Source organism: Sminthopsis crassicaudata, chromosome 2, assembly GCF_048593235.1.
Source record: "Sminthopsis crassicaudata isolate SCR6 chromosome 2, ASM4859323v1, whole genome shotgun sequence".
NCBI classification, from domain to species: Eukaryota; Metazoa; Chordata; class Mammalia; order Dasyuromorphia; family Dasyuridae; genus Sminthopsis; species Sminthopsis crassicaudata.
The window spans coordinates 523927697-523943263 of record NC_133618.1 but is presented as its reverse complement, the minus strand read 5'-3'; the positions used below and the strand labels follow the sequence as shown (position 1 = coordinate 523943263).

The window sequence follows — 15567 nt, the reverse complement described above, 5'->3', positions numbered from 1 at the left end:
CCAGTCAGGAAGCACACTGAATAGGCCCGGTGATCCTGGGGTCAAACCAAGTTCCGGGCAGTGCTTCAGAATGAATGAGGACCACTGGGGCAACACCTCTTACCAGACAGGAAGTGGGGAACCACTCAGAGAGTAGGAGAAAATGACTTTAAGACCAGCTCTACAATGGTTAACCATGTAGAGAGATTTGATTGTATTATAAATTCTTCTTTTTCAATTCAAATAACTGATTTTTTTCCTTTTCCCTTATATTTATACTTTTCTTCCTGAAAGTTTATTTAACCTCTATGATGTATTTTTCTCTCTTTATCAACATGTGGATTGTCAGCATGTGTTCAAACTTGAGCAAGAAGAATATATGAAGGAAGGCATTCCTTGGACTTTGATTGACTTTTATGATAATCAACCAGTTATTGATTTGATTGAAGCCAAAATGGGAATTCTGGAGCTACTAGATGAAGAATGCTTGGTAATCATTTCTTCTTAATTCATCCTTTGCATTCCTAATGGTAACAAGTCTTTTTGCAAGGTGGATTTTTGAAACAGGAATTGGAAACCCATATCTAAGAATTTTAGGGGAGAGAGAGAGAATGGAGGAGAGAGAGAGAAGGGAGGATTGGAGGGAAGGAGGGAAGGGGCAGAGAGAGAGAGAGAGAAGAGAAGGAAAATGGGAGAGGGAGAGAATGGGAGGAGACAAGGAAGGAGAGGAAGAGGGAGGTAAAGATCAGAGACAAGGAGAGAGAGGAAAAAGGAAAGGGAGGGAGGAAATAGTCAAGAAATTTGGAGTTGAAAGGGACCATAGAGATCATCTTTTCATTTTATTTTTATTTTTCAAAATTGATAATGGATTTTTAATGTATAAAAAAATCAGAATAAAAAACATGTAAAGTAATATTGAAGATAATCATAGAGAAGCTCCCATTAGCAAAAAAGGCCTGAGGAATCATTTTAGAAATGAGGAAACAGACTGAAAAAGTGTAGCCTGCCCATGATCACACAGGCACTGAGTAACAGAACAGGATTTGACTTCAGATTATTGGATCCCAAGACTAGTGTTCTTTGCCTCTTGCTACTTCTTTCCCCTCTAAGACTTTTGTTGCCCAAATGTGGGTTTTTGCTACAGAGAAGGGAAGATTTCTTCCTAAACATTTAAGTTTGTGTACTTTTTCAAATTCCATTTTGTTTAAGTCAAGTAATCCTGAGGATCTTCTGTCTTGATTTCTCAAAAGAAAGAAACTTGAAATTTTTTATGCTTAATTTTGAAATATTGATATACCTTCTACTTTTACAAGTCATTTATAGAAATACACCTTCTTCCCTAATTAACAACCTCTACTTTTTGAGTCCTCCTTTGTAGACAAAAAAGCAAAACAATTAAGAAAAAATCATTGCCACTTTCTGGCAATTTGTATAGCATTCTGCCATGAGAAAAGAGGTATATTTTATTATTTATTCTCTGAGACTGCAATTGATTTTTCACTTAGAGTGTAATTTTCTTTTAATCATTTTTTCATTTACATTATTTTAGTTATTGTCTAGCCTATTCTTATGGCTTTAATTATGTCACACATTTTATACAAATTTTCCTGTGTGTTTTTTTATATTTTTCATTTTTTAGTAAATAATATCCTACTACATTCATATAACATAGTTGGGGTTTTTTGGCCATTCTCCAATTGATAAATCCTTTTGTGGCTGTTATATATAATATAGATACACACATATATAGACATATATATATATACATATATATATGGAAATACACACACATACCACAAAGAGTAATTCTATATTTTGTATGTACATCAGACCTTCATTTTCTGTCATTGATCTCCTAGGATCACATGACCAATAATGCCCTATACACTAATTTTTGTACTGTTCTTCCTGGCTGTGTTGGAGGAGGTCAAAGGATAGAACCTGTATCACAGGCAAAACAGATTGTGAATGAATGTATTCCATGAGTCAGGAATCTGGAAAAAGTAGTTCCTAAGGAAAGTCCAAAAACTGGAAGGATCAAGAATCAGTTACTGGAGATAAAAAATGCTAAGCTGAAGAGTCAGGAAAGAAGCAGAGACCAGAAGTTCTGTGTCAGTACCAGGACTGGAAAAGTTTAAGGACAAAACAAAGAGATTTAGGAATCAGGCAAGAAAGTTTGAAGAGAAAGAGGGGGTTTGAGTTACATGCAATGACCTGTTGATTTTAATATTGAATTTTGAAGCAAGGACCATTTTGCTTTTGTTTCCTCAGTACCTAGCAATAATGCTTTGAGGTTAGTAGGCCCTCAAAAAAGTACCTCTTCCATTGAATTGGATAATCTCTCTGGAACATTTGTATTTTCTCTGCATAAAAAAGCTCCTTGGTGCTACAGTTTAAGAGATGTTATTTGTAGAGATTGCTCTTCTTAACCTGAGATCCACATGTTTATGGATAACTATCAGGGGTTTCTTGAATCTAAATAGGAAAAATTACATTTTATTTTTACCATATTCTAATTAAAGCTTACTCATTTCCTCCATTTAAAACTTTAGGCAGCAAACAGTATTCTGAGAACAGGTCATGGATTTCAACCAGAATGCTTCTGGTTGAATTCAAGCAGAACAGGGAGTCTAGGAAACAAAACACAAGTCAACATGCTCTTAATAGACACATACTGTATGCCAGGCACTGTGGTAAGCAAAACACTGGTTTAAAAAAGTTAAGAATCCTTGCTCTAAGCAATCTAAAGGATGACAATTACAGATGGAGCACTGTGTTCAGGGAGTATCTTGGCAAATAAATTTTGATATTCCAAAATCAATGATGTCAAGAACAAGTTTTGCAAGAAGCTAAGCCAAAAGTGATCACAAGATGTTATCCTTGCTGGCACCACAAGCAGGAGTATAAAAAGAGAACTCTTTCTATTGAGGGATTTCATAATGGTAATCATAGCCAACATTTTTTTAATCTGAAAATGAAAATACTGCAGAACCACAAATATTCACTGAATCTTTAGATTGATGAGAAAAAAAATGAAGTGGAAAAGCTCTGTCTCTGACAAAAATAAAAATCATTCATTCTATTTCCTTGCAATTTAGGATCCTTGCAGTACTGTAAGTATATCACTTTATGCCCATTTGATTAGATTCCTCCACCTTGCTTTACCCTTTGATATCTATGCTATGTTTATTTTTTCTTTACTTTGTTTCTTGCTTGTGATTTACCTGTTACTCAGAGATTTTTATTTTATATAAATTTACTTTTCCAGATCCTGATCTTTTTTTGTCTTGTTGCTATCCTAACATAGAATGATAAATATTCTCTTATTTTCATCATCATTAATCACTTCAATATTTTTCTTCTATTTTAAAGCATACTTGCTTTAATGGGAGAGATATTATCACTTTTAAATCTTTACAATATTAGCACCCAAAACTCCTTAGATTACATTGCATTCTTATTCTAGGCAGAAATTGCATACCAACTCCTCTGCTGTTAATTTATTTCAATTTGTTATTGATGTTATTTTTTACTCACATCCAACTCTGTGATGCCAGCAAAGATATTTGAGTGATTTGCCATTTCCTTCTTCAGCCCATTTTACAGATGAGAAAACTGAAGCACACAGAGTCAAGTGTCTAATAAGTGTCTAAAGCCAGATTTAAACTCAGAAAGATAAGTTTAACCAACTTCAGGCCTCACTAGACCAGCTAGCTACTCCATTTCACAGGTTATGGAGTGCTAAGTATCTGTGTCAGGTTTTACTATATTTAGCAACTTTTTCTTGCCACTATTAATGTTTTAATTCAGCTTATTTTTTTTCTTTTAGTTACCACATGGTACTGATGAAAATTGGCTCCAAAAACTCTACAATAATTTTGTAAACAAGAATGTTTTATTTGAAAAGCCTAGAATGTCAAACACATCCTTTATCATCCAGCACTTTGCTGATAAGGTATGATATGGGTCTTGCACAGTTATCCACGTGTCCATAATCAGTGAACATCTTTCAGAAAAGGAAGCATCAGAAAAGTGTAAGTCTAAGCTTCTAGTTATACTTGCTACATGGGCTCACCAGGCTGCATTGGTGAAATAATTCTGAGTCACATTACAATGAGAAAACAGATAGACTTCAAGCCCGTGGGTCAATGTACACGTTTTATAGACAGTTTTCAGAATTTCTTTTCTTTCTTTTGCTATAGACTCTGACTTTCAAGAGAATTCACTTATTTTGATTTCATTTTATTTTTCTATCTGTGACATTTTGTTTGGATGCCACCTTCTGTGGAAAATTAGGGTGTGGTTCTGTTAGGTTATTACTAAGTACAAGTTCTCTGTCTGGAACATCTGTGAATGATCAATGGTTTGAGTAAACAAGGTATTCCAGGGAGTACTGTTATATGAGATTCTACTGATGATATCCAAGTGACTCCTTACTTGTAAATTAGATTCCTTTGGAAATTGCATTAATTTTGTCAGGTCCTTTGAATAACAGTAAGTGAGTACTTCTGTTTTCTGTAAAAGCACATTTTATGTTTTAGCGAGGTTTCTGTAAAGCTACATATAAAAAGAAAATTTATATTATTAAATTGTATTTTTAATTGACTTTGTTTCTAGTTACAGAATTTCTGTGAATTCCCATGAAAAAACCTAGATGCACAAGACAAAAATCCCACATAATGCTCCTTCACTTCAAGGAGCATTCTGTCTTTGATTCATATGTTCTATGTAAATTCACCTCCCTCACATGATCCCTGTATGAAAAGTCTGTGGACATCATCTTTGTGCTCTCATAAAAGCATACATATATTAGAACATACCATACGATATGGTTCCATGGTTTTTTGGAAATGCTGAGATGTTTAAGTGAGCTCCCTATCAATGCCATTGTTTGATGTAACTAGCAAAAGTAATTACCAAGAAAGAAGCACTTGGAGGTGTTTCAAACTTTGGCAGAGCTCAGGCATTGCAAACAGTTAGCGGTTTGTACTCTGACTATAAAGGTTCACTGTATCTTGTTAAAAGCTCATGTTGGGTTTTTTGTTTGCCTGTTTCAAAGAATCTCTGGATGCTCAGTTATCAGGATTTTCATGGGTAAGGTCATTCCTTGCTACCACATTAGTGTTAATTAAGTTTGTTACTGAAACCAAAGGGCATCAATGAGCCTTTTTTCCTCCTCCTTATGGGCATAGAGATAGAACAATCAAGGGACAACTTTTCTGAATTTATTAACTAGAATACAGAAAGTGAAGTGTATCTTTATTCAGTAGGAACCTGAAAGAGTAATTTTAGTTTTAAAGTAGCTTTTAATTGGAAAATCAGATAGACATTGTTGTAATCTAGCATGATAGGTTGGAGGATTTATTGTTAGTATTTCATGGTTGTGGTAAAGTTACAGTCAAAAATAAAGAAACTAAATCCATTTTTCTCTGATTGACATTCCCAGCCACGTTATCTTAGACTCTTTTAAAAGCATAAAATTGAAGTCATCCACAAAACGAATAGTGATTCAAAGATTGAGAACATTTGCTCTGTCTCTGAAATTACTGTCTGCTGATATTCCTAATTTAAGATCTTTGCATAGGTAGAGTATAAATGTGAAGGATTCCTGGAGAAGAACAGAGATACAGTATATGAAGTGTTGGTTGAAATCCTGAGAACAAGCAAGGTTTGTCAATTAATACTTCAATAAAATAATTTAATAATTATTTATTGTACAATTCCACACAGCTAAAGAAGCATATCAATAAAAATACTTCTGTATGATGAATATGTATATTGTATGATATATAAGTGTATGTATGTGTGTATATATATATACACATATATATATATGTGTGTGTGTGTATATATATATATATATATATATATATATATATATATATATATATATATATATATATATATATATATACAACCTTTATATCAGAAGCTCCTCTCTGAAATTAAAGACCTACATATATTTTGGGGACTTCTCACTTCTCTAGTTCATTGCCCCCACCCAGATAGAATCTGAAAATGTCATCATCTACCACTAGACAAAGGTGAGCCAATAGCACCACTTATAAATATTCATGCCCACAAGGCTCAAGATATAAAATTTTTATTTTCAAATGAATGGTCACAGGAATGACATAGATCTTCAACATTACACAGTAAGCCAGTATACCATTTGCCTCCTTTCTTCTTTTTCAATAGTATTTTATTGTTTTTCAAATTACATGCAAAGGTAGCTTTCAAAATTCACTTTATAAAATTTTGAATTCCACGTTTTCCTTTCCTCCCTCTCATTTTTCCCTCCCCAAGATGGCAAGCAATCTGATATAGATTATAAATGTGCAATCATGTAAATACATTTCTACAAGAGTCATGTTGTGAAAAAGGAAACAGAACAAAAGGGAAAAGCCATGAAAAACAAAACAAGTAAATAGAATGCTTTATTTTACATTTATACTCCACAATTCTTCCTCTAAATTTGGATAGAATTTTCTATGATGTGTCTTTTAGAATTATCTTGATCATTGTATTGTTGAGAAAAACTGATTCAATCATAATTGATTATCACACAATATTGCTAATATTCTCCTGGTTCTGATCACATTATTCAGTATCAGTTCATCTCAGTCTTTCCAGGTTTTTCTGAAATCTGTCAGCTCACTATTTCTTATAGCACAATAGTGTTCCATAATGTTTATATACCACAACTCGTTTGGCCATTTCCCAATTGATGGACATTTCCTCAATTTCCAATTCTTTGCCACCACAGAAAGAGTTACTATAAATATTTTTGTACATGTAGGTCCTTCCCCCCCGCCTTTTTTAATGATCTCCTTGCAATACAGATCTAATAATGATATTGCTGAATCAAAGGGTATGCACACTTTGATTGTTCTTTGGACATAGTTCCAAATTGCTCTCCAGAATGAATGAATCAGTTCACAACTATACCAACAATACATCAGTGTCCTAATGTTCCCACATCTTCTCCAATGTTTACCACTTTTTCTTTTCTGTCATATAGCTGATAGGTGTGAAATGGCACCTCAGATGTTTTAATTCATATTTCTTTAATCAGTAATGAGTTAGAGCATTTTTATATAACTATTGATAGCTTTAATTTCATCTGAAAACTGCCTATTCATATCCTCTGACCATTTCTTAGTTGTGGAATGATTTGTATTCTTATAAATTTGACTCAGTTCTCTATTATTTGAGAAATGTGTCTCTTCTATTCTTACGTCCCTAAAAAGCATGTCTTCTATTTGCAACAGCAGCCAGATCTCCTTGTGGAGCTTTAGAAGTAAAGAACACTTCTCTCAAATTTTAAAATTCCCTATCCCTCTCATATCCCTCTCTCACACTGTAAGTAGGTTGTTTTATTCAAATTTTCCTGGGAATATTTTGGGAAAGATCTTCAAAAGACAGGAGGAAGAAAAGGAGTCAGCTGCCCCAAGTATGGTATCTACAGTGATGAAAATTTGTTATCTTCCCTCTAAGTATACATATAAATGCTTTTTAAATAAGCAGTACAAATTATCTAAATTTTAAGCATAGTAGTAATTAGCTGCTTTTTGAGTGTAAGTTAATTCATTAACTGTCATGATTGTCAAATTTGTAGATGATTAGCTTTGATTAAGAGAGATAGCTAGCCTATTAAGACAATGGAAACCATACTGAAAAGTATTTCAGCAGGCTGAAACATAAGGCTTAAAATGAAGAAACTGATATACAAAATAAAGTCCTGCATTTAGACTCAGAAAATCAAATACAAAAATACAAAATACAGGAAATCTGATTGGAAGGGGCAGAGTGGGGAGAAAATAGTACATATTATTGTTTAAATTTGAAGGCCACAAGCTTGCCTGCTGCTTAAAAACAAAACAATAGAAAATCTGCTAATATATTCAGCCTGAATGATTGTTATTGTTAATAAAGATGACTCACAATTTTGTAGTGCTTTAAAGTTCACAAAGTGCTTTTCACAAGTAGGTTCCACAAGCAAGTAGCTTAGTAGGTACATTGTTATCTTCATTTTACAGTTGGGGGAACTGAAGCTTAGAGAGATATGGGAAGTGATTTATCAAAGTGTAGGAAGGGTCAGGGTGTCTCTGATAGTCACTAACTCTGTGTCTCTGGGCAAATCATTTAACTGCAGTGAACCTTGCCTGCTACCCCAGGACCACTAAGGTGGAGAAAGAAAACCCATTTGTGTTGGTGGAGAGGAGTTCTTACAGTGTGAGCTCTCCATGGTAATGAAACAATGGCACATCCAAGTTTTGCCTCATGGTTAAGAGAAGTAAAGGGAGTGTAATGAAGTGTTGGACTGAATATCAAGAACCTACATTCTGCATAATTTTTATGGAAAGGCTTTGCATAATCTCTCATGTGCCTTCCTGGGGTGGGGGGAAGAAGGAGAGAGGGAGAAAGGGAGAGAATCTGGAACTCAGTTTTTTTAAAAAAATAATTTTTTATTTTTTCAAAATACATGCAAAGATGGTTTTCAACATTCACCCTTGCAAAAATTTGTGTTCTAACTTTTTCTCCCTCCCTCCACTAGACAGCAAGTAATCCAGTACAGGTTAAACATGTGCAATTCTTCTTACCATATTTCCACATTGCTGCACAAGAAAAATCAGATCAAAAGGGAAGGGGGAATGAGAAAGAAACTAACAACAACAAAGGTGAAAATGCTATGCTTTGATCAATATTCAGTCTCCATAGTGTTCTCTCTGGATGTGGATGCCTCTTTCCATCAAGGAATTGCCTTGAATTACTTCATTGTTGAAAAGATCCAACTCCATCACAGTTGATCATTGGAACTCAAAAGTTTTGAAAACAAATGTTTAAAAATTTTGTTCTATGTGTAACTGGGAAAAAATAAAATCTTAAAAAAATTTAAATATCTCTTTTTAAAAATATCTAATAAAAAAGAAAGAAAGAAAAAGGCATTCATTTATCGGGCATCTTTGGATGAGTTACTTTCTCTCTCTGGTCTTATTTTCTGCACCTATCAAATGAGGAAGGATTGGATTAGCTGACCTATTTAGCAGGTCCTGTGGAGAGAGAGTACCTAGCCTTGACTCAAGAAGGTCTGAGTTCAGATCCAGCCTTGGATGCTAGCTGTGTGACCCTGGGCAAGCCATATAAACTCTGCCTCAGATTCTTCATGTATTTAATTGGAATAACAATAACACCTCCCTCCAGAGTCATTGTGAGGATCAAATAGGCTAATATTTATGAAGCACTCTGAGAAACTTACAATGCTATATAAGTACTAGTTGTTATTATTCTTATCTCTGATAAATGTTATATTCTTTGTCATTTTTCAGTTTCCTCTTTGTGCTAGTTTTTTCCAAGAAAACCCAGGTCCTCCTCCTCCCTTCAATTCATCTATCACAGTCAAATCAGCCAAGCAAGTAGTCAAGCCAAATAACAAGAATTTCCGGACAACAGTTGGCAACAAGGTACCAAGAAGATCTTTGGGAGTAGTAAAGAGAAGGGAGGCTGTGGGTGTGAGTTCTGCTGCTTCTCTTGGAGAGTCATGTATCTGCATAATCTATATTCTAGGGCAGATGTGGAAAATATCATTTTTAAAATATAAAAATATAAACAATTCAAATATAATATACAACACATAATAATGCAGCAAATAAATAATACGAATATAAAAATACAAAAAAACAGTGGGGTTTTTATTAAGGTAACACAATTCTGGCCAAATTTTTTTTGGCTTTTTATTGGTTGCTATTTTCAGTATCCTTTGGAAAGTAATCAACACAATAACAATAGCTTATGTTTATGGGACACTTTGTGGTCACCAAATGCTTTATTTGCACTACCTCACTCAAGGTATCAATATGCTTCATTAGGCCAAATATTGTCCTATGTTTTCAAGGTTATTTGTTTTTAAATCAGATCCATGGTTTCACTGGTAAACAGGGAAACTTCATTTCCCAGAGCAAATTGGCAGTTGATTTCAAACATAGAGTCTTAAAATTATTTAGGCCTCTGAGATCAAAGGATTAGTCCTGGTTAAACATAGTCAATGAGTATGAGGCAGGCCTTGAACTTGGATCTTTCTGATACTGAGACCAGCTGTCTGTCCAGTATACTACAGAGTATCTCTGCATAGTTTATAAAAGCAATGTTAAACTTGTGGTTTTATAACTCAGAAGGTTGTTATGAGACCCAGGTGAAATAAGTATATTTGAAGCACTTTGCAAAGCTTAACATACTGTGTAGCTAAATAGTTATTGCTGAAGTTCAAGCTTATCCTAATTCACCGGTGCTAGTAATCTCAACAATATGAGCATTTCTTCCAGCCTTGCAACTTGCATCCAATCCACGCCTACCCCAGGAGCCTCTTGCCCATGTCCTCCCATAAATTTACATCCAATGTTCTAAAAGCATATTCGTTATTTTGACAGTTTTTGGTGGAGCACAGAGGCTAGCCATCAGTTATCCTTTCTCTTGGCTACATGACCAGCCCATCTTTTTTTTTTTCCAGACATACATTTTTCTCTGGCCACATTCACATTCTTCATTTGAATGTATTGATGCCTGCTTTAACCCCGTATATATCTTTTATTTTCCTTTGGCGACCTTCAACTTCAAATCTTCAAAAAACTCTAATATCTCATTGACTCACAGCCATTTATTACTAGAAGGATATCTGTGTAAACAATATAGGTCTTTGTTGTAGGGTGAAGTTTGGAGTTGTTAAAAAGAACCGTCCAACTGCCCAAAGACAAATTATCCATTTTCTCTCCCTTGTTCATTTCGGGGTCTAACATCCATTTGTCACATTAATTGTATGTTTACCTATACATATACATGTGTATATGTTAAATATGTGTGTATATGCACACATGCTAACAGATGAGCATATAAATATCACATTCTGAACAATAAACATTCTTCATCTACTTGTTTTTCCCTATGTGAATAATTAGGTGAAACTCCTTTGAATGATTATGAATTTCACTTATTAGGCTTTATAGCATTCCAAGTCTTGCTACAATCACTAGAAGACATATCTGACACAGTTTGCTAGCTTATTTGGAAAATTTGAGACAATTTTCATTATATTTAATTTTTTAAAGTATCATATGTGGCTACAGACACTCCTGAAATATCCCCTCCCCCCTTTTTAAGCATTTTGATTTTATTTTTTTCCCTCTTCAGTTCATACTGAGATAACATGGAAGCTAAGAATGTATTGATTGTCTAGATGCAAAGGTTAAATTAGGTTCAATATGACATCAATTTATGACTTTTAATATGACCTGAAAATTTATGATTTTGTAGTTCCGAAGCTCTTTGTATCTGCTGATGGAGACGCTCAATGCAACCACACCTCACTATGTGAGATGCATAAAGCCAAACGATGAGAAGCTCCCATTTGAGTAAGTGCTCCAATATTCCTGAAGATGCAAATATTGTTCAGTGTCATGGCTAATTATTTAATGCTATTCTTAGAGAGCACAAAAGAGTAGGGAACAGCATTTCCTTTATTAATGATTTTCTAAGTCTGATGATTGATATGAATTAATTTAGTGTAAATTGGAAAAAAAATCAACATTTTTTTCTATCCAGAAAAAAATGAGTTTTAGGTATAAAGAGGAATTTATGGTTTTAAAATATAATATTTGAAATAAAAATTATTTTATTCAATGCTTGTTAAGCACCTTTTATATTATTTTTCTTAGTACTAAAGATGCCAAGATAGCTATGACATAGACCTTGCTCTCAAGGAGTAAACAATGGAAGAAGTGAATAAGAAAAGAAACCGGAAAGGAGTTAGAATAATTTAATTTGGTCAGAATGTGGACATGTCTTTATCCAAAATTTGCCAATAGACTAAGATCTTAATAATTAGTGGGAAATTGTAATTATAAAATAGAGTTAAAGTTATTTTTTCTTATAAGCATATTACTAAAATATATAGTAATTGGGCTAAGATGATGATAATATATATATATATATATATATATATATATATATATATGTGTGTGTGTGTGTATAAAGGAGTTAGATATGTGTTAGAAAAGATTTCAAAGGGTACTGGTTGGATATATTCAAGAAATTCAAAGAAAGCACTAAGCTCTTTCATACAACCCAGGACTATACCAAAAAACATCCAGAATCCTATGGGCAAAAGGAAGGAGAATAAGTTGGACAGCCCAGTAAGGCAGGAAGTCTACAGCTTTCTAATCTGAGAATCTTGCTGCCCAAGACACTGCTTCCAGCACTAATGAGAAATGTAAATTCCAGCCTTTCAAAGTTTGCAGCATTTTTCTCTGGTCAAGAGCAGAGAAGAGAGATTCAATCTTCCCATATCCCCCTCCCTGCTACCTTGCTGCCCTCTGGTTTACAGGAATAAGGGTCTGGCTCCTTAAGCTTAACTCTCACAGTAAATTCCCTTCTCTGATAAATGTCAGTTCAGAGGTGTATCTAATTCTTTCAGCCCATCTCCATTCATTTGGAAATCCTCAATTCCTCAGCTTCCTCTAATTTCATTCAGTGACTCCTCCCAAACTGATGGAAGACGTGTGCATACCTAATTTTATACCAGTGATTGATGGATTCATTAGTGGAGTCTGGGACTTAAGCACACCTAGATTATACCTTTGATTGAGTCTATGATCTCAGAGAAGTATTATCACTTGATAAAGGCTATATATAGATCATCTAGTTGGTTATATTAATTAGGGTAGATGCATGTAGTGATCCCCTCCATTTTAAATACAGAAGAGAACAGAAGGCTGTTGAGGAGGAGATAAATAAGCAGAACAGGTTGAAACTAGGGTGTTGAATTTATCACATTTTTTAAACCTAAGCTGTGCATACTAGAAATTTACATTTACATATATAGTTCTCTTTTTTCAGCTCTTCATATGTGGAAATGCTCATGTTTGCTGGTGCTTATCAAATTCAGAATAATAAGAAATATCTTTTAATTTTATTCAAAGATAAAGTCATTAAGAAAATATCTAGTAATTATTAAACTAGATTGACAAGGTTTTGCCTAAGAGTAACCTATAAGATACCTGTTTTAATAAAGTGATAGAAATAGTCTTCAGGTAGCTTATGAGTTACACTTTAAAATACTTTAATATTCTAGTAACATGATTTATCTGGCATCTCTGGGAATAGAGATGTTTCCCATAGATGAATTTTCCACAACTCAAGTTTACCTTTCAGGGGCCAAATTCAACAGATAGTCATTTTGAAAGCCCTTCAGTGTCATAATTATTTGTGCCCACCTCTCAGGTTCAAACACAAGTCTTTTGACTCCAAGGTCATCCAGCCTTGGTTTGAAGAGCTCTAAATGATGAGAAACTCCCTTATTGTTTTGCTCTTCTGTCATATTTCAGTCATGGCTTTTGGGAAAGGGGAGCTTCTTGGCAGAGTTGTGGAGTGGTTTGCCATCCCCTTCTCCAGCTCATTTTATAGATGGAAAAATTGAAACAAACAGGGTGAAGTGACTTGTCCATCATTGCAAGCTGATAAATGTTTGAAGCTAGGTTTGAAGTCAGAAAGATGAGTCTTCCTGACTCCAGTAATGGTACTCTATCCATTGTGTTACCTTGCTGCCTTTCCTATTGTAGAAATGGCACAACTGTGTGGCATCCTACCTTGTGTATGTTATAACAGTTTAAATAGAAATAAATGTCAGCTAGACATACCCTCAGTTTCTTCACCTGTAAAATGAGCTGGAGAAGGACATGGCAAACCATTCTAATATCTTTGCCAGGAAAACTGCAAATGGGTCACAAAGAAAACCTCAAATGGGGTCACAAAACATTGGATCTGACTGAAATGACTAAATAACAATATTTGGACTCTGCTCTACAGAGACAACAACAATCATCCCAAATAAAAAATGATGGGAGACGGTTGAAAACTTTTTGTTTCCTTAGGTTTGACTCCAAAAGAATTGTTCAGCAGCTTCGAGCCTGTGGAGTTTTAGAAACAATCCGCATCAGTGCTCAGAGTTACCCTTCCAGGTAGGTTGCAGAGATTCTTTGGGAACACCGGCTTATTTTGACCAAAGGGCAGCATTTGTCCTGGGCACACATCCTCTGGAAGTGCAGGTGAAAATCTCCTAAGCCCTTCTCCCTGCCCTGGGAAAAAGGCATTAGTCTAGGACAAAGGTGGGCTGTAAGGGAAATAGGCTTCCCACTTGTTGGGCATATCTACAGGTGCTGGCTCCAAACTCCATGACTGCTGAGAGAGAGAAGTTTGTATGGAGGTGGCAAGGGAAAAGGTTCCATGGGAGGGAGACCTGGCAGTGGCAAACTAAAAGAGCTCTTGGTAGCTGGTGAGAAGGATGCAGGATAACGGAGTGGGAGGATGCTACTTGGCTCAGTACCATGGGCCCCAGGATAACCCTCCAGCCCTCCTCACTGCTGCTGTCACTCAGAGGGTCAGCAGAGGCAGTGGCAAAAAGCGTTCTAGTGCATGTGAAACCCTAGGTTAAAAGAGCTTTGATACTGCACTCAAAGCATACTGTCATTTACTGAATTTGAATCTTTTTTCCCCCAGGTGGACATACATTGAGTTTTATAGCCGCTATGGAGTTCTCATGACTCAGCAGGAACTTGCCTTCAGTGATAAGAAGGAGGTTTGCAAGGTGGTTTTACACAGATTAATCCAGGTTAGTCTGTGCTCCCTACTATAGGTCACTTTTTCTTTCTTAGATAATTCAGTTCAACATTCTTTAATCACCTTCTGGATACAAAGCACTGAGAAGCTGATAATCTATAAAATGAGTATTCCAGATAAGATAATCTGTAAAGTTCCTCCAGCTTAGTACTGTGACTTCCTGATGTAAATTTTAGCAGACTGACCAGGGCTTCTACCCTTGTGGAGCTCACAGTTCAGTAGAGGGCTATGATACATATGCCAGCAAATACAAAACAGTATATGAAGAGTGCATAATAATAAGGACTAGCATTTATGTAGTGTTTTAAGATTTGCAGAGCATTGTACATGCTAACTCATTGATCCTTATGAAGGTGGTACTATTCTTCCTATTTTACAGATGAAGAAACTGAGTCTGAGAGATTAAGTGAGTCACCTAGGGAATCATAGCTAATAAGTTCCTGTGTCAGAATTCATACGCAAGACTTCTGAAAGTCACAAGTAAAGCACTATAGTGGGGGGGGGGAGGAAAAGGGGGTAGTGTGTGAAATGGGTATTAAAAAAAAGAAAGTGTAGAAATTCAACAAATGGATGGAATGAAGGGGGGGGCTGCAAGCATAGGGAATATAGCTTGAGCAAAAGAATGAAGGTAGGAAAGGGCAAGATGTACCATTTTGCAAAAGAATAGAGTATGTAGAAAGTATTCTGAGCTATAGTTAGAAAGATGCAGGGGCAATAAATTGTGGTGGGAATTGGAATATAATCTGTGACCCAAAACCAACGCTCTAGATTTAGTTATCCCAAATAAAAGCGTGGGAGCTCTCATTACTCTCTGGTTTGTGCTGATACTCCTAGAAAGGATTCTAGGACTGTACAACAAAAGGAAAGGGGCCTGGCTAAGCTACAGAGCAAGTACTTGGGCTAATAAAACATCAAATAGAG

The 15567-nt window shown here is 35.2% G+C and overlaps 1 protein-coding gene across 1 annotated transcript in view; it reads left to right on the top strand.

Annotated features, from left to right (window-relative positions):
- The window catches only part of MYO5C (myosin VC), a 128200-nt gene that overhangs the window by 56422 nt on the left and 56211 nt on the right, over nucleotides 1-15567 (top strand). The window contains exons 12-18 of the mRNA XM_074294529.1: nucleotides 329-469; nucleotides 3809-3934; nucleotides 5564-5647; nucleotides 9309-9443; nucleotides 11287-11384; nucleotides 13902-13988; nucleotides 14527-14638. Of these exons, the coding sequence (XP_074150630.1) occupies nucleotides 329-469; nucleotides 3809-3934; nucleotides 5564-5647; nucleotides 9309-9443; nucleotides 11287-11384; nucleotides 13902-13988; nucleotides 14527-14638 (783 nt within the window). The remainder of the gene's footprint in view (nucleotides 1-328; nucleotides 470-3808; nucleotides 3935-5563; nucleotides 5648-9308; nucleotides 9444-11286; nucleotides 11385-13901; nucleotides 13989-14526; nucleotides 14639-15567) is intronic.